This window comes from Lipotes vexillifer, unplaced genomic scaffold (genome assembly GCF_000442215.2).
Source record: "Lipotes vexillifer unplaced genomic scaffold, Lipotes_vexillifer_v1.1 scaffold1166, whole genome shotgun sequence".
Taxonomy (NCBI): domain Eukaryota; kingdom Metazoa; phylum Chordata; class Mammalia; order Artiodactyla; family Lipotidae; genus Lipotes; species Lipotes vexillifer.
Genome location: NW_006773421.1, coordinates 364,847 through 385,207, shown reverse-complemented (window position 1 = coordinate 385,207; position 20,361 = coordinate 364,847). Strand labels below are relative to the sequence as shown.

The following is a 20,361-nucleotide window of genomic DNA, read 5'->3' as shown; positions in this document are numbered from 1 at the left end:
ACCTTATTACTAACTTATTAAAACCACCTAAAGCAGAATCTTTCAGCGTAGTGGCCATGAAGTATGATGACCTTTAACAACTGATCTATTACTCTTGACTCAGTGATTGATATAGACCCATGTCTTGAATATATCTTGCCTCCTCTCTCCAGGTATTCCCAATTTCTCAGAACTTTAGGTATCTTCATTTTTCCCCAAACGTCTACCATAAAAACCAAGTCAGTTTTAGGGAGAAGATGGTTTTTATCACCAGATATATGCTTTTCCCAGGAATGAAACAATCCCAGGGTTGGAAGGGCTTTGAGGGATCATTCAATCAAGACATCCTTTTGCAGGCAGATCTACATGTAGGGAATCAATTCTATTTGTGAAGATGTATAGAATGAACACTTATTCTAGCCCAACACACAAACAGGTACATCTCATCCTTCTGCAGTCTTGAGGAAAGAGCTTCCCAATTTTCATCTACTTTTAGACTCAAAGGCAAAACTGCTGATGCTGTGATGCTTGTCACTAGAGCCTAAGCCCCCAAAGAGAGGGCTTATATTATGAACAAGGCCCATGGTTAGGACTAATAAATTAAACCTCCTCGGTTGGGTTCCTGGAGTGGTATTGAATAGAAATCCAGACTTTGGTCTTAAAGTTTAGTATCTCAGCTGGGAACTCTGGCTACCCATCTTAACTCTATGATCTTGGATAAGAAGGTTGACTTCCTTGAGGCTGTTACATCACGTAAAACTGTGATGATATAATACTAATCCACAGAGCTGTGATGGTTATATGTGAAAGCACATGAAGTGGTACCTGAACACACAGTGGCTTTCAAAAGTTACTAATCTTCCTCTGATGTAGAAAATGATGGCCAATGAAATTTGCCTAAGAAATAGTTTGGTACAAAGAAGTGGGGATGCACTGGGCCAAATTTCAGCAGGGACACTTAAAGCAATTAATTAAATGATCCTTACAGGATCAAACAAGTTAATAAAGCTTCTAAAATGCAGTAGCCTACAACTTAGATTGCTGTAGTCCACCACTGAATGTCTAAATATTATTCTGCTAACTCTGCCTCCATTTACCAAGAGGTACTGTGATGTCATGTTCTTTAAGGCTTTCCAAAGTGATCGTAAACTTTGTTAAGCATTAGAAAAGGAACTGGAGAGTAAAGATGATTATGTTTATTAGCTCATTTTCTTTTTTTTTAAAATTCATTCGTTTTTGGCTGCGTTGGGTCTTCGTTGCTGCGCGCGGGCTTTCTCTAGTTGTGGTGAGCAGGGGCTACTCTTCGTTGCGGTGCACGGACTTCTCATTGCGGTGGCTTCTCTTGTTGCAGAGCACGGGGTCTAGGTGTGCAGGCTTCGGTAGTTGTGGCTCATGGGCTCTAGAGCGCAGGCTCAGTAGTTGTGGTGCACGGGCTTAGTTGCTCCGCAGCATGTGGGATCTTCCCAGACCAGGGCTCGAACCTGTGTCCCCTGCATTGGCAGGCAGATTCTTAACCACTGTGCCACCAGGGCAGCCCGTATTAGCTCATTTCCTTTCCATGCACTTCAAGGGTTTATTAAACAAGGAGCAAAGGTGCCAGGATATGTCAACCTTATCACATTCCTTTCACACAAATATCCTGTAATAGCTGAAATTGATCCTCAATATCTGGGTGCCTTAGATAGTAAAAACCTTTTAAACCTGGAATTCTTTTGTCGACCTGTTGACAGGTATTTAGAGCAATTTTCATCAAAGGCATCTTTATGTCCTACCATTTCACTCTTCTGAAGTGCAGCTCTTCTTAGATTTTCTTTTTTGTTTTTATTTTAAAACTCCCATACAATTTGTATTGGACTTTGAAATAAATTGTCTTAAATATGCCACGACTATTCAAGAAAGAGACTCTAAAAATATCTTGCCTGAGGTTTCTGGATCTACCTTCCCTGTCAGAACTATGTTAGCAGATAATGCTAACTGGCAATAACAAAAGCAAATATGGTAGAAACATGTCAGTTAAGACAGCTATCAATTTTGAGACACGCTTCTTTGGAAAGCCATCCGCACTTTAGAGAAAACTATTTGGGGAATTAGCCACACTCATTTTGCATAAACAGTGAACTGCAATGAGAATGAGAGAAGAGATAATGCTTGTAGGCTACAAGTTTTGAGAAAAAAACCGCACCTGAAATTGAGTTGTATGGATACAAAATGCATTAAACCTTCTGCTGAGCTTATATATTATTTATATATGTATACGTGAGTATGTATGTGTGCGTCTGTATGTATATGTATATATACACATACACGTTCTAAGGTGAACGATCTAGTATGTGTGTTTTTCTAAACTAGCCAGGGATTACCTTGGAATTGCTAAACAACGCGTTACCAGCTCCCCTGATTCTCCCCCTCAGCTACTCTCTCCCTCTACCCTCAAATAACCATTCAGGAGGGAATGCCATTGTCTACCTGATAAACTCAACTCCAGAGCCATGGAGTCATTCAGTGGTTTAGGGCCAATCAAAGCCATGGCATTTCAGGTGTCTTTTTGCCAAAGTTCCCAAGTGAATTCTCCTCTGACTCCCATTCTAACTCTGCCCTTCTGCCAAGTTATATGACCTTGGAGGAAGTCCTATCCCTTTTTGCACTGCTATGTCCTTACTGCGTAGAATGAGATTATTATCTACTCTGTCTTATATTACTGTATTGATGAAATCTAGGCTTAATGGAAATGAGGATGTGTAGAAACCCTGATCCTGGAGGGTAAGAGAAATTGTAAGACAATCAGGAACCAAGGCCTTGAAAATGAAATAACACAGATTGGGCAACTGACTTCTGAACAACTAGTCAGAACTGGCAGAAAAGCAGCCCACTGGTGACCTTGTGTCTTCTTAGGGTATGTGTCTCAGTTCAATAATAAATCTCAGCTGATATTCCATGTCTGCCATGAACTGTTAGATTGATTGTAGTTTTGTGTGTAAAAAGCCCGGGACAATTTCCTTCCCCAAAGGTCCCTCCACAGAGCCTATGCTCTGATGGGTTGTGTTTCCCTGCCCCAGTGGGCAGCTCAGTTCCATCCTCAGCCTGAGAAAAAGTTAATTTTCCCTTATCAGTAATGAGGATTGAAAGACTGAGTGCCTTTCGAAGCTCTTTCATGCTATATGTATAGCCCAACCGAGACAGGTATACAATCCTTAATGTCCTTTAGAAACGGGGTCGGATGACCTGTAGACGAAGGACTCACCTCAAGGATTGACGTCTGCACTTGGAGGATCTGTTCATGGCCTTTGAGCTGCCGGATGCAGATCTTGCAGGACAGCTGGGTGGTGGTGGGCGTGTAGCGTTCCAGGGAGAAGGCACAGTGCAGGGGCTGCCGGTTACCGCACCACACGCGGGAGAATGGGACTTCCTGCGGGGGAGACCGGGGAGAGAAGAGGGCAATGGTGTGCAGAGCCCGGCTGAGGTGAGCAGAGAGCAGGGGGGACCTAATCACAGTAATTAGGATGATGATGATGGCGGTGATGGCAGGAGAGGTAATTGCCTAAGCGACTCCGGTGGAATTGTAGAAATAATGTTCCAGCATATGCCAAGCAGCACAAAAGTAATTAACGTCAGTTCCAATTGATAACATTTGAATTCCAAAACCACACTGCAAGAGCTCAGCTTTCACTTGGTGACTCACACAGTTAGAAAGAATACCATCAAAAGTTAATCGTCGTGTCTTTCCATGACAGAAACATTCTAAAAGACTCCTATGGGTAGATTCCTAGGATTAGATGCCTACTCCATCCTTCTACCTAAGCCCAGGGTAGGATGATATCTTCTCACTTAAATGAAAATTATGCTGAAGAACTGACTGGCCAGAACTTATGCCCATACCACAAACAAATGCCAAATTGTATAAACATAATGTTGCTAATGTATCCAGCATAAAAATTATACCTACTTCAGAAACATACACACACACACACACACACACACACACACACACACCCCCGAGAGAGAGACACACAAACACAACAGGCTACCCCAGAACGGTCTAGTTTGCCAACTCCTCATTCATTCAGTTCATCCATTCTACAGTTATGTGTACAATGCCTACTAACAACCAGACACTGTACTAGATAAACAAGAAAAGAACAGTAAGAATTGAGGTCTGGCCCCCACTTTCAAGGGACTTATAGACAACTGAGTGGCAAAAGCAATTTTCACTAAATGAGGGGGGAAATTATAAAATCTATACACATTCCCCTTTTCCCCATGACCAGCTGGTGCTTGCCGCCAATTGGCTCAGGCACGTGGCTTTACACTAACGTCAAGTAGAGGTCAGTCACTGATAATCTTCCATGTACTAAAATGTCTTTCATTCCTACTCAGATCAGGCAGTGGTCCTTGGCAATGACCTCATATTTGCAGCCTATAGTAATCTTCATTCTCCCGTCTTTCTCTTTTCCGCATCCCATTCATTTGCTCTTTCACCTGTTGCTACAAATACAATTTTCCCCAATACCGATGCTGAAAGGCAGCAAAAGGTGTATCAAGTCCGGAAGTCTGAGTCTCTGAAGTGTGACTGGCGATGGACTCAGCAGGTGTTTTAAGACCAAAGGCCATGATTAGAATTCAGTCTACCCACTTTGAGGAACTATGAGTTACCTAGTTATCCCTGAGCTCCAATCTGTACCCTTGTTGGTTTCCTCATTTTCTCTATAGGAAGTCTCACAGACCCTGATTTTGGATACTTGCTGGGGGGAGGGGGAACCAGCAGGGAGGGATGAAGTTTAGACTGTTGCAGACTTGAGTAACAAGAGAGCCAGCTTTAGGGATTATGAAGGAACGAACTCACGCATTAAACCCTACCACACATCCCAGCAAGGGATGTAAGGGTGTCGTGTTTTTGTTTTGTTTGTTCTGAAACCTGAACCAAGGGAAAGGCAGTGGATCTTTGTCTCAAGAAGGAGACACAGGGACTCAGAGAAGGTCTATATGTTGACACTGCAGACTTTCATTGACTTTATCCCCGTGCAGAATGTGTGCTGTTAGGAGGCAACTCTCTCTCCACCATCCTCAGTTCTCCCCTACATGGCAGGGGCTGGAAGCCTGAAAACTACATTTCACAGCTCTCTCCAGCAGGGAGTTCACATTTCCATTCTGCCAGTGAGAAGCACTTTTTTACACTTGGAAGGAAGAGGAGGGAGCAGAAGCCTCCTCCTTGCTGCTCCTCTGATAGCAGCGAGCAAACCCAAAGGGTTCAGCTGACAGCACATGTGAGGTCTGCAGGGGCTTCTGAGAACCATCTGCTTCAGGGTTGTTGTGTTTTCCTGAAATCACCAAACTTGCTGGTTTCCTCATATCACTAGTGGCTTTCTCTGACCTTGGCTCTCCTAGGCTTTCCAAAGGCTTTGTAAGCACATAAATCCGTTGATTACATTTCCCCTTGATTGAAATATCTTTTCTTGACCCAAACCATTCTCTAATGAAACACCAGTGGCTTAGAAGTCGTTCTCCTAGAAACTAAGATGAGCTGGGTGGCGCTGGAAGGTTCACTAGTGGGTTCCACAGAGAGGCTCTCATCCAGGGGAAACTCTGGGAGAAGCATGAAGCTAATGGTCACTAAGCTAATGGTCACTTATGCCACCAGCAAGACAGCACAGGTCCAGCCCACTTTCTTCCTAAACTGAGAGTTTTTCTTATGAGCTCTTCCCTTTCTCTCCTAGCAGCAGAAGGCACTTCGGATCGGTGTGGCCTCCCAGCAACCTTTAGAGGAAGTCATTCCCTAAAACACTCAAAAATGACTTTTCACCTGCCCCCAATCCTATACCAGATAAAACAGTAATAATACGTATTTACAAGGTCTGCCGTTTCTCCTTATTGTGTAATCCGACCCTTTTCACGCTCCTCCATGGTTTAGTAAACCACGGGTAACTCTCACTTCATATCTCAGCCTCCAGCTCTTGTGTCTCTGTCTCCTGAACTCTTCAAAACCCCATCTGCTCACATACGCCCAACTGCCATTTCTCTGTGGAGAACTCCAACAGCTACATCTCTGGTTTTTATTTCATTATCATCCATCACTGACATTATACCCCTAATCAATTATAAACATTATACCCCAAATCAACCAACAATTTTAGTTGGTCTTTCCATTCTCAGACAGGTCTACCTTTTGAAAACATTATCACCATCTCTCTCTCATTGTCATTCTCCAATTTTTCTATCTCCACGCGTAATCTTCTCTGATGTCATCATAGCTAACTGGGAGTAAACTGTTCAGCAACCTTCCTATCTTCAGTCTCTACTACACGAGTTAATAAGGGGGTTGAGGCTTGACTGGGGAGGAAACAAAGCAGTTGATTGGTATTCTTTAGGGAAGAGCTTATGGTCTCTCTTTCACCTGTAATCATGAGTTGGTGGTGGGGGGGCACTGATGTGACCACATCACCTGGGAACACTGCTTTCATTACATGATTCCTCTGCTTGGGGGACCAGGATGGCCCCAGGATGCCTGCGTGATAAACACAGTCCCCTGGGACTTCCCTGATGGCCCAGTGGTTAGGACTCCACGGTTCTGCTGCAGGGGGAACTAAGATCCCACACGCTGTGCGGCCAACAAAACAAAACAAAACCAACACAGTCCCTTGCCTGGCCTTCAAGGGCTTCTTCCATCCTCTTTCACCTCATCCTCACTCTCTCCAGTCTCAGTGTACAAGCCCTCAAACTCACTCCCTTCCCCAAGCCAGTACGTTTTGATAGAGTTACTCTGCACCATCCCCTTCAACGAAAGTAACTATAACAGAGGGCTCTACGGTTCATAGGTGTTTTTGCCTAACTAAGCTAACTAAGGAGGTTTTTGTTTTCTAAATCTGAAACTTGAGTCATTACAGTGTAATATAAATGTTTGCACTTCAGGGCTCTAGACAGAGCTGAATTCAAGGTCCAGATCTTAAACAAACCTACATTTTTTTCTGCAGTAGCTTTGAATCCTAGGTAATGCTTACCTTCCTTAAAAAAAAAAAAAAAAAAAAAAAGGCACTGACCACTTATTGAAAAGTATCTTCTGTGGTGTCACTTGCTAAATTTTGTATATTTTCTCCTGAGAACACTGAAAAACCCCGCCACAGAGATAATGTTTTCTTGCAGAAAGACGTGAGAATCAGCAAACAAAAAAATTCTTCTCTTTTCTCTTTCCATTCTAATGCACACAATCAAAACATTTAAAAAATCTGATATTGAGACAGTGTCAAAAGAATATCTTTTAATTGTTGAGTAGCAGCTACCAGTAGTGCTCAACAAAACACTGAAAAATAATAGAATTAGAAGCACTGTGATTAGTGTGTTTTCAGGGCAATCATCTTTGCTTTCATTTATTCAAAAAAAAAAAAAAAGGCAAAACACCAAGATGCTCACTGAGCTGAGAAGAATTATGTGGAAAGTAATACAAGAGGACAAAGTGTAGCAAAGTTCTGGGTGTTTAAAGAATTCCGGAAATGTTTTCATTTTGAGTCCCATTATAATTAGTTTCCTAGCAGATGGGGACCATGTAAATCATATCCTAGCAGGAGACAGACACTGGGTTCTCCAAGATACATAGCATGCTGTAAGACAGCTGCTTTTATCCTACAGAGGTGACAGTCTGGCTTGGTGCATTGTAGGATTTAGAAAATAAATTAATATTTTATTGCATACTGTTTATTACAGCTTCTTTACCCCACAGGCAGCAAGGAATAAAGGAAATGATGATTAAGTAGCTCTCAGGTCCCACTAACCTACTGAGAGCAGAGTTATTTCCCTCTAAAGGAGGGTTGCTAAGTCTTCCAAGGGGACAATAGCATATCACTAATTGTGGTAGAGTCTTAAGACAAGGGGGCATAATTAATTGTTTATTTTGGAAGGACTAGTGTTGTGGGCTTCATTTTTTTCTTTGAATCAAGGTTAGTGGGGGCTATGGTAACCAGATCTCCTAAGAACTCACATACCCTTCCCTTTCACCCATCATACCTGGTTTCACGAGCAATAAGGGTTGTAGCCTAGCATTTTATAAACTGTCATCCTCCAGAATCGAAACCAACAAGATTTAAAATTTAGTTGGTCCTAATATGTAGGCTCTCATCACATAGCTGTGGACCCAGTCTTGAGCTCACATCATTCTAAAAACATCTCTTGGTTGGTGTCTGATAGGGCAACTATTCTATGCACTAGATACCTCCCTGAGAAATTCCACCTTTCCCAGAAGAGAAAAGGAAGGTTTTTTAGGAGAGTAAGCTTTGGGTACCAACTGGAATATGTCAATTCCCAGATTCCTGATTTGAAGTTAGAGAAAGGGAGAGAGGAATAAGAAGACAAGAATACCAGAGGGCAATGTCTACCCACTGACTTGGAAGATGACAGAAGATGACAGGGACATTTACCAGTTGAAGGAGAGACCTATAAATGATGTCAGGAGTAGTGAGGTTTTCTGTCTCCACAGTAGTGCTCTGTGAGTTCTTATCAACTAAGCCTTAACAAAAAGCCATTCTCTATTATCCACACCGAGTTTGTCAGCGCACATGATGTTCTCCATGAAGTTCAAGCAGTCTGAACACAAACCTTCCCCAGAGTGTGAGAATCTGATGCCTGGAGCAAACACAGCATGGCCATTAAGACAAGCACAACATGTAGGCATATTGCTGGGGGTTCAGTAATCACAGGAGCAAAGAAATTGGTTGTAAGGGTGGTGAAGAGAAAGGAAGAATAGAGCAGAGAAAGCCATTTGTGGGGAAGAAAAATGAAGTGGAAATGAAAACTCAGTGGCAAGCCTCCTGGTGCAGAGAAAATTAAATTGTTTCTCAGCCTTCCAAGACGCTTTCAAATTATGCTCAATTACAGAAGGCAAATGCTTCTAGTTGTTCACAACCTCTATGTAATCCAACCCATCCTAGCAGTAAAGCTGGTTGGGTTTTCTTGCTAGCCAGTGCCCTTTGCCTTTGGCCGGCCCTGTTGCATCCTCTGGGGTGGGCAGGCATTAACCTCCACCAAGCCTTTTCTACCTGAGGCTCTCTTTGGAATCCCTGGTGTTGGAATTGTTGTTTAAGTGCCACTGAGAGGTTACGGTTCTTTCATCTGATTTTTTTTTTTTTTTTTTTTTAATCTCGAAGCATTAAACTTAATAGTTACTTTGGACTGAGTCACTTGTACCAGATCCAGTGAAATGATGCCCTTAAATCAATAAAGATTAACACACAGAGGAATTTGCATGACTCGGGATTTGTTTTAATAATACCCTGAAGTTCAATTTGGACTAGAAACTTTGAATACTGCTTTCTGGGAAACAGAGACACCTAGGTCTAGAACATCATAAATAATACACTTATTCATAGAAAACCTATCTCCATAAAAAAAAATACAGTAAAGTTTTCAAAAAAAAATTGTACAGGGCCCTGAGAGAGATTCTTGTTGCTTTGAATGTGCTAAAGTTATACAGAGAGGGGGGCACTTCCCAAGGTAATGAGAAACCTGAAAAGTAAATATAAAAATATAGCCTTAACCAATTTGAAAATTCTGAATTTTAGAAGTATAAGGTGTTGGTGGCACAAGATTTTTCTAACTCTCATGGCATGGCCAAGGTTTTTCTCTTTGAGATTTGGCTTATTTCCATTCTGACAAGCCGGTATATCTTGTGCATGGTTTTTAGAAAAGGGATGCTGTAAAGATGGAAAGGTTGAAAAACCACAAGGCTCTGCAGGTTATGCTGATGGGAAGACAGAGAAGTCTGAAAGCGTCCTGAGTCCAGATCAATATGAGTCTCCCAGAAGCTTACCCAGAGTTAGGGAAATGTCCTGTCACTTGAAGCACAGATGACTCTAGCTTAAGAAATGGTGGTAGACCAGCTGGCTGCTTCTGATGACAATACTTATCACTGGAAATTTTCATAGAATTCAGTGACAGGATCACAAGTTGATATCTTTTCATGCTAAGCAACTACTCAAAATCCCTAAAAATGATCCAAGGAGACTCGTAAGTCATCCTGCAATTTTTTTTAAAGTCTCTAATAATGAGGTGTGTGAACAATCGTACATAAATATTTTTACAGTTATAAAAAGATTCTAAGAGGTATTGACATTTCTTTGTTTTTCAATTTGTGATTTCTTCCTCCCATCTTGCTCAATTCATCTGGCAGCAAGCACTTCATATATTCAGGACAAAATCTCTTGTTCCCATCTGGTTGGCCAGAGCTCTCTACAGCTCAAAATTAACACCCTTAAAAGGTTTCTCCCTGACGTCCAGTTCATTTGTACTTGAACAGGATTAAAACTGTGTCTCATAATGAACTGATCTGAATCAAAACAAACCCACAAACACATCCTGCTCTAAGTTGTTAAATGACCACCTTCAACCTATCCCGAGTGGCGATTTAAGCAGGAGAGAGGAGAAATGTCACATTACCTGACACACAAGCCCCTTTTTCCCCCACGTGTTAGAAACCCATGGATTTCTACATCCCCTGGGTGTAGTCCAAACTGTTACATGTCTGTGACAGTTTTGAAATTAAATCCATAGTTTTAAAGGAGGAGGAAAGTCAAGAGTACCCTCACCAGGGCTTGTGATCTGCTTGCTGGTTAAAGCAAAGCTATTTCTGTCAGAAACCCATTTGGCCAGTACCTGGCATGCAGTGAATGGTTTAATTCTCCAGAGGAATGGGGGGATATCAAGGACAGAGATCTGAAGACTAAAGGTATTCCCTTTGAAATGCAGCAACTTTGGTTCTTCCAGGAGTTGTCCGCCTTGATGCCTTTCATCTGAAACCACTTCCTATAGGGCAAGAAAAAGAAAGAAGCACAACAATAAAGTACCCAATTTCCTCCACGTTTTCCTTCCATAGATACGTTTACTCCCTCTCATGTGTCTCCCAGGAACAGACAAACAGCATGATGAGCACACTCTACTTTTATACCCCACTCCCATCCTTGCAAGGTCAGGACTAAGGGGCTACATACAGGCTGCTGAGAAATAAGGATCTGGACACAAAGAAACAGTTGTTCTTCATTACTGTATTGTTGAGGCTTTTACACACACTGCCCGTCTTTAAAACTGGAAGACCTCCTTTGCCCCAAGCAAACTGTAATACTGTTGAGTTTCCAGAACTGTGTGAATTTCATCCTGATATCGCCATAATCAAGGGATGTATTTGTACTTAATCTAACACATCGTCATATTTCATGAGAAAGGGAGACACAGCCCCTCCTCCGCTCTGGTTCCCTTGTTTGTCACTAACACAGGCATCATCCAATATTTATCCTTTAGCTCAAAATAAATGTTGCAAATGCATGTATCATGTTTATTTGTAGTAATGTTCACAGAAGTTATGCCAAAAGGCCAAGAAAGAATAAGTTGTCAAGTCAGTTTCAGCTCAGAAAAAAAAAGAAATCAAATTCCTGAGATAAATACTCCTCTATCTTTCACTGACAAATCTTTCTAATTATATCTCATACAAACACAGTTCACATACATTCTATTAAGCAAACCATTTAACTGGTTTCAAATTTGTGGCGTTTAGAATCATCTCCATAAGACAAGTGAAAAAATAGAACAGATATGAGTGCTATAAAATGTCAAACTACTGTAGGCGGTGAGGTTTTCAGTGTTAGTGGAGATGAAAGATTTCCCTGAATCCCCATTTAAAAAAATCACCGTTAACTGACTTATAATTTCCTTGCAGAGCTAGGATAAATAGGAAAACTGAAATCCTTTAATGATGTCCTGTAGTCTTCCCAGAGTCTCAAAAAGGTTGTAAGAAGCCAGGCAAATAGGTTTATAAATACAATAAAACTTACATTTCAATTATCAGGGAATGAAAGCAGCTTCAGAAGTTATCTTTCCCATCTCTTGTCTATGTATAGATTAACATTAATGAAAATGTTTCTAAGCAGCAGCTTTCCAGCTTTTATCCTTGATGTACACACAAACTGTTAACAGGCCATTAGTGTCTCTTCTCAGGACTAAACGATTCCATTCCAGTGTCATTTTCTCCAGCTCTTGGGGTGTGGAAGGGGTGTGTCTTGAGGCCCTGAGTCAGCACTGAACTTGCTGCGATGAGGGAAGTGGTCCATACCTGTGCTTTCCAATATGGTATCCACTAGCCAGAGTGGTTAGAGTGACTAAGGAACTAGGATTTTCATTTTAGTTAATTCACATGTAGATACGCACACATGTTTGGCAATTACTGCACTGGACAGGGCAGTGTTAGAGAATTCATTACCTTGTGGGTCTAAGCGTTAGACATAATAACACAGTGGTCAGTGTCTAGTGAGGGCTGCAAGCAGTGGAAGGAAAGAGGCAGAGTGGGAGGAAAGGGAATTAACGCCAGATGCTGACTTTAGGTCTTTACAGATGCTGGTCTGTTCCCTCTTTTGAGATTTAATGAGTGTCCAGTGGAGCAGTGCTTGAGCTGGACACTGGGTGGACAGAAATGAAACACCAAGGAGCTCACAGTCTAGAGAGAGGGTCAGAACAGCAAGCATATGAGTATAATATAGCATCTAACTATTACAAATATGTATATTCCCAAAGGTTAAGGCAAGACAGAGGGTGCCTAACCCAGATGGGCAGAAAGGCCAGGAAGTGAATTGGGAAATTAATAGAGGAAGTGATATTTGAACTGAACCTGGAAGTAAATATAGGGGCTACTCATGGGAAAGGGAGGGAGAATACATTCCAGACACTGAATGGGCTCTGCACAAAGGCACGGAGGCCAGACAGAGCTGGGATAGAAGGTTAGGGTGGAAAGTGTATGGCTGGAGGTGATGAATATTATAGGGCAGGGGCCAATCACGAATTCTCCCTTACCATGCTAGGGACTTGTGTTTTTGTTTAGAGTGATGTTGTTCGGGTTTAAGGGAGTATGAGAATTTTCTGAGGGTTATATATACTCAAGAGGGCACTCATCTTGTAAACCAAAAATGGAAGCACAGGCTTCTAATCACATTTCTGCATGGTCTTGGGCAAGTCACTTAATCTTTAGGCTTCAGTTCTTTTTTTTTTTTTTTTTTTTTTTTTTTTTTTTTTTTTTTTTTTTTTTTTTCTTGCGTTATGCGGGCCTCTCACTGTTGTGGCCGCTCCCATTTGCGGAGCACAGGCTCCGGACGCGCAGGCTCAGCGGCCATGGCTCACGGGCCCAGCCGCTCCGCGGCATGTGGGATCCTCCCGAAACGGGGCACGACCCCGCGTCTCCTGCATCGGCAGGCGGACTCTCAAGCACTGCGCCACCAGGGAAGCCCAAGGCTTCAGTTCTTTACTTGGGTTTATTCACAGCTAAGCAAAATCATTAGCATGGTAATATACTAACAACTTCTTGCCATTCAAGGTTAGAAACAGGGACAAATACGAAATTTGCTTATTCGAACCATATTAAAGCCATGGAATAACAACGGTGTTGACTTGTCAAAGTATATTTGACTGGGTAGGCTCTCTGAAGTGTATCCCTGTTCTTTAAATCTGACTTGCCTGAAAGTACAGAGAGATACAGCGAGGTCAGGCGATGAAGTGACTTGTTCAAGGCCATGAATTACTTGGTGTGGAGCTAGTCTATTTTAATATTTAGAAACTACATAGCATCATCACACTTGAAGGGAACTTAAGGTACTTAGTGATTTAAAACTTGATTATTTACAGAGGAAAACATGGAGACCCTCCCCCTTGCCCCCAAGAAAGTGATTTGCCTGAAGCCACATGGCTAGTGACAGAGCTACTGTATCAGTACCTGTTCACGGTCTAGTATTTTTTCTACTAGATTTCCCTGCATTTTCCTATACTATGCTTGATTTTTTTTAAGAGCCATGTGAAGGTCAGACTGCTATTAACACTGTCCCATAAGTGATTTTTCATTGCTGCAAGATATATGTAAAGATGACATAAGTCAGTCTGTTTTTCAATAAATGCTGGAGAGGGTGTGGAGAGAAGGGAACTCTCTTACACTGTTGGTGGGAATGTAAATTGGTGCAACCACTATGGAGGACAGTATGGGAGGTTCCTTAAAAAACTAAAAACTGAGCTACCATATGTCCCAGCAATCCCACTCCTGGGCATATATCTGGAGAAAAACATGGTCCAGAAGGATACATGCACCCCAGTGTTCACTGCAGCACTGTTTACAATAGCCAGGACCTGGAAGCAACCTAAATGTCCATTGACAGAGGAATGGTTAAAGAAGATGCGGTACATGTATACAAAGGAATATTACTCAGCCATAAAAAAGAATGAAATAATGCCATTTGCAGCAACATGGGTGGACTTAGAGATTGTCATACTGAGTGAAGTAAGTCAGACAGAGAAAGAGAAATATCGTATATCACTTATATGTGGAATCTAAAAAGAAATGATACAAATGAATGTATTTACAAAACAGAAACAGACTCACAGACTTCGAGAGTGAACTTATGGTTACCGGGGGGGTGGGGGGAAGGGTGGAGGGAAGGGATAGTTAGGGAGTTTGGGATTGACATGGACACACTGCTATATTTAAAAAGGATAACCAACAAGGACCTAGTATATAGTACAGGGAACTCTGCTCAATGTTATGTGGCAGTGTGGATGGGAGGGGAGTCTGGGGGAGAATGGATACGTGTACATGTATGGCTGAGTCGCTTAGCTGTGCACCTGAAACTATCACAGCATTGTTAATCGGCTATACTCCAATATAAAATAAAAGGTTAAAAAAAAGTTTTTGCCCTGTGGTTATATATGCTAGCTAAGCCATCCCTGAGGATATTAGGAATTTTTAAAATGGATATCCACTTACAATTATCACCGAGGAAAATGGCACCTCTTAAAGATTTCTGCTTTAGGACCTCCAATTTAAATATAACCATAATTTATTTCTACTTCTTTTTTTTTATTACTTTAATCTCCACTTACTGAACCAGCTACATACAATTAACAGTGTCTTGTAACCTTGTACAAAATATTAAGCAATTATAGCTATTTTGTAACAAACCAATTACTTATTAAAATGAGGAAGCCCAATAATGAACTAATCACTGTATTTATATATTTGTAAAGGCACAGTTGGCTTCAGAGTGCAAGCTTAAAACCCTCTCCAAATAGGTTAAATTGTACTTAACACAGAATTCCCAGTTACGCCCCTTAAACCTACTGTATTCCGCTCAGGGGCTGGGCCTAGACATTGTATTTTTAAATACTTCTCAGATAATGCTGATGTCCAGCCGGGTTTGGGAATCAGTGGTACAAACAACTCGGATGAGCTCCTTCGGAGTCATTCACACGGATGCATCACCCCGAGAGTGGAATCTGATATCCATTTGATTTTTTCCTATCTGCCTCCTACGTGATAAGGGCCCTTGGCTAAACCTCTGAGTCTACTGTTAAATTGATATCTGTGTTAATTAAAGTAGGAAGTAGGGTCTGGCTGGTTTCTTGTATATAAGATGTACCTAAAGGCTATGGTTGGTGGTCTCTTCTATTTCATTATTTCACATTGGCAGTTGCTAGTCATCCAGGGCTAGGAGTTGTGGCCAAGAGAAACTTGTGCTTTGTGCCTCACTGAGCCATGTATGTTGATTTAATGAGACAGGCAGCGATATTCAGGTGTGCTTCAGGGATACTAAAACAAGCAGGCTGAATTTACATATTTATGACACAAAACTGTTGAACTTAAGTGTGCACACACACACAGAAGTTATGTCGCTGTGGTGTTTTCCTTTAACTGCTCTACGTGAACGATATTGTCCAAGGTTGTATTATTGATAAATACAAGAGCTACATCTGGAGGAAATCCTCTGAAATTAGATTCTAAATCTCCATTAATGCCAAGTAAGTAATGAGGACCCAGAGGTACTGAATAGGAGTGCCGGGAGAAATCAAGAAAAAAATTAGTTGTGTTTTTTTTCCCCCTAAGATAGGGCAAGTGCTTCATTCCTTGCTTTCCCTGTGTTAAGGTTTGTTTGAACTGTGTGTGTGTGTGTGTGTGTGTGTGTGTGTGTGTGAGAGAGAGAGAGAGAGAGAGAGAGAGAGAGAGAATGTAATAAAATACAATAACAAAAACCTAGGTCTTAACATGTTACAACTTTGAAAATATATCACCATTCCTCAGCCTTTGGTTTGAATTCATCAAAAGTGCCAATGTCAAACACAAACATAAAATTGCAGCTGTAATTATTACAGAAATACAGGAACAGGAAGGACAAGAAATCATTGGTCCCTTTCTCACCTTAAGGCAGATGGCATTTGTATTTTTTTTTTAAGAAAGCCTATCTGAGCGGATTTAATTTTCCATTGAGATGGTTTTGGATGTATTTATTAGAACATAGCTTCTAAAATCTGAAGCCAAATTAATTATGCCTTACCAACTGCATGAGGCATTTTGTTTTTGTGATTCAAAGAAATTGCTACTAGGATTCAGATGAAATATCCCCAGAGCAAATGGGAAACAGCCCTGCAGGAGGCAAAGGAGGGCATGGCAAAAAATGAAGAATGTTTGTTTGATTACTAAAATCCTATAAAGGAATATTTTTTGGTGAGGCCACTATCTTGCCAGGCCCCCACCTAGTTCTAAGAGGACAGGAGAGTTGGGTCTAGAAGCTGCCTTTCTTCCAAGGATTTCCAGTGAGAAGGTGGGCTTTTAAATAGTTGCGGGGACGTAGTTTCCCAGGGGGATGGAAATGGCGTGAAAATGCAACCATGTCCTTTAACCAGGCTTCCTTCTTGGTTACAGTCCCAGGTCTAGCTGGGCTCACATGTATCATTACTTTGAGCTATGAAAGATGTACTACAATAAACACAGGAACTGTCACAGCCACGCTTGGTCTCTATTTCCAAATCATGACAAACATTTTCATTACAGTGATCACGGAACGGAGGCAAATTCCAGGGTAGGCAATTTCTGCAGAAATGCTTCATGAAAAAAAAAAACTACCTATGAATTTTGATTCAGAAGTTAGGGTTCTATTTGAGTTACAGAAGGTGAGTCATCACTGCACACGAGATGTTCAGCTCACACCACACAAGTTGGGAGGAGCGAACATTAACGTGTGAAGTCTTTTAGAGGTTCCGAAAGTGTCCTGTTGCCATGGCTTTCTTCAAGTGGAACTGTTTTAGTGGGTTAGTAACTATATAATATTTCCCTCTAATTAAATACCATATATGAAGCCATGAAAAATATGACATAGATGATTTGGGATATGAAGGACGTTTGAACCTGGGGAGGAGGTCCTGAACACATTCACTTAGCAAGATAAAAATCCAGAAAGCAAGAGTCCTTTCTTGCACAAAACTCAAGAGACTAAGACCGCGGAGTAAACGGTTGTGTTCAGAAAAGCTACAAGTTATGTTCTAATCTTTCTGTGGGCCAGAAAAGTTATTCAACCAAGGCTGATGGTCTCTCAGAAGCCCAGGGGAGAAGCATGCCCTTTGCTGTTCACGACAGCTGTCACATACATCCTGGCAATACCAAGTACAACCCAACTCAACTTTAAAATCAGCTTTATTTGACATAATAGGAGAGGGAAAGAATCACTGGAGGTAATCAGATTCCGATCAATGGGGCCAAAGGTATCTCCACTGGAAAAAACATTTCTCTACAGCAAAATTAAAGAATTTTAAGAAATCTCTCTCAGTGATGAAATAAAGATATTTCTATTCAATACGAGGGAGAATACCAGTTTCTCGAGCATTGATTAAGAAGGGTCTGCTACCCACAGGGATGGATAGTGGTTTGAAAAGCTGTGGTTTGAGCCTCACTTCATGATTCCCACTGCAATTCAGCTGTTAACAGTTGAGCTCTTCTAGAATCTGAGAGCAGTGAATGGGAATGAAAATACATCATCTGCAAGTCCCTTAGAAGAAACCCCTTGGGCAAATGTCTAACTCACTGGTATATACATCAGCAGTGAGACTGTTATTCAAAGAAAATTCCAAACTGGTTATGATGGCTGACTTCCAAGGCAGTTGTGATGAACAGATCCTCAACAGTAACCCTAGTTAGCAGTGGGTTACTCATATGAGCCCGGGAGATTGGAAATCCTCCCCCCCGCCCCGCTCCATGTTTACTCAGCTTTCAAAATCTGGCTGAGTTACTAAACATCCAACTTGTGTGATGGTGCATTTTACAACTATTCAGCGGTGGTAGGAACCTCAATTTTCTTTCTGAAGTATAGCTGATTTACAATGTTGTGTTAATTTCTGCTGTACCGCAAACTTTTTTTTCTTATTATCTATTTTATACCTATTAGTGTATACACGTCAATCCCCATCTCCCACTTCATCCCACCACCACCACCCCCACCCCCTGCTCTCCCTGCTTGGTGTCCATACATTTGTTCTCTACATCTTCGTCTCTATTTCTGCTGCCTTGCAAACCGTGTACTGCAAAGTGATTGTTTATACACACACACACACACACACACACACACACACACACATATACACACACACACACACATTGTTTTTCATATTCTTTTCCATTATAGTTTATCACAGGATATTGAATATAGTTCCCTGTGCTATACAGTAGGACCTTGTTGTTTATCTATTCCATGTATAATAGTTTGCATCTGCTAATCCCAAACTCCCACTCCATCCCCCCCCATCCTCTTGGCAACCACAAGTCTGTGAGTCTGTTTCTGTTTCGTAGATAGGTTCATTTGTGTCATATTTTTAGATTCCACATACAAGTGATATCATATGTCAATTTATTATTTTTGATTACTGAATGTCTGTCAGGTATTTTATCTTGGAGAAATCCTCTTATTAGGGGGTCTCAGAAGCAGATGAAGAGTTTAAAATGCCATTCCTAGGATGAGGTTTAACTGCTTACACTGAAGTTCTTTACAGAGTGGCACCCCTTATGAGAAAGGTCCCTTTTGTGAACAGCCAAGTATGAAGCATGCCCTTTATAATGACCTGTGCTACTGAAGAGGTAGTCGGGGCACATAGGTTGGCACCGTGTCACCTTTATTGGTTTATATTCAGGATTCAGGTCACTGTTATCTCTTCTGTTGGTAAATATGAGTTTTCCAGCTCAGTGTCTTAAAAGCTAGTTCCTGAGGAAAAGCTCTGCATCATGGACTTAATGATCCAGAACTGGAATAGCTGGCATCTGGGATGTGTCAGGAGAGCTATTTATGTAGGGGCAGAGCTTACACAGGCACTTCTGCATTATCTTTGCTGCTATTAATAAACTTGCACTCTTTGTGAGTAGCTTATTTAAAAGGAATCATGCATGATTAAAAGGACCAAAAATGGAAAGGAACCATCTCTGCCCTAGTAACCCTAAAAATTCATAGACTGTGTGTCCAGGATGTCACATGACAGCCTGCTGAGAGGTATGCTTTATAATTGTTGTTCCCCAACTACGACCTTCAGGTGATCAAGCACTTTTCTTACTGCTCGCCGTACGTCACATAACTCTTGTTCCTGTGGTTCACGCCATTCTCTTTTCTGGACATGGTATCCCTTCCTCTTTTGCTCTTAAATCGCATTCATGCAAGAAAGTACCCCGAGGGTCCTCCAAAACTCCAATTCCTCTCTTGCAATTGGGTCTCTGTTTTCTGAATCTCAACTATACTTCTAGTCAGTTTTCTCGTTTAGCACACAGTGTTCCTCACGTGTTAATTTAACTCTTCTCTCGACTGCCAAGTATCTTGTACCCTCAGCACATTGTTGGACACATAGTAACACAGCTCTTGTTTCGAGAGAGGTTTCCCCATCTAGCCAGTGATGTGGGTTCGTTTTCCAGACCCTCTGCAATCAGATTCTCTATTGATACCGATCTTCAGGAAACCCCATGCTTTCATGACACCACAGGAAGAATTATAGAGAAAAGGCTGACCTGAAATGCACAAGGGGTATTGTCCACACAGTAGACCCTCAAGTTGTAGTCCAGAGAGTTACAGGACATGCAGCCAAAAACCGCAACCTTGAGCTGCTTCACGGCACAGTCTGTGATTGGTTCTCCAGTGAGGGCGTATGTCCCAAAGCTGTCTAGGAGCACGTGGCACGCAAAGGGGTCCAAAAGGCAGTAACAGGATGTGGATTCATCCTCCACCGACATCACTTCCTGTTGGGAAAAGGTCTGTTGAATTCTCTCAGCTTGGGAAATAAAATGGGATTTAACAGCCACTTTGCAAGGACATAACATTTTTTTCAGAATATTTTTATTGAACTCATTTTCTCAAAATAACTGCTGACATCAGGAACTAAATGAATGGCTATATTCAGGGTGTTGGGATTCGACTTAGTAGATTATAACAAATGTCACTTTCAAAGTTCTCCAATTTTCAGTTAATTTGTTCAAGGCCAAATTAAAAACAACAACAAAAAAAGCCAGCCTTGAACATTAATATTAATGAGCAAACTTTTATGTTTTTATAAAGGTCTACCTCTGAAAACCTCTTTCCC

The 20,361-nt window shown here is 41.5% G+C and overlaps 1 protein-coding gene across 1 annotated transcript in view; it reads right to left on the bottom strand.

Annotated features, from left to right (window-relative positions):
* Positions 1-20,361, bottom strand: part of UNC5D (unc-5 netrin receptor D) — a 263,369-nt gene that overhangs the window by 23,618 nt on the left and 219,390 nt on the right. The window contains exons 13-15 of the mRNA XM_007448307.1: positions 19,793-20,020; positions 10,612-10,761; positions 3,221-3,385 (exon numbers count right to left, since the gene is read on the bottom strand). Coding sequence (XP_007448369.1) covers positions 3,221-3,385; positions 10,612-10,761; positions 19,793-20,020 — 543 coding nt within the window. The remainder of the gene's footprint in view (positions 1-3,220; positions 3,386-10,611; positions 10,762-19,792; positions 20,021-20,361) is intronic.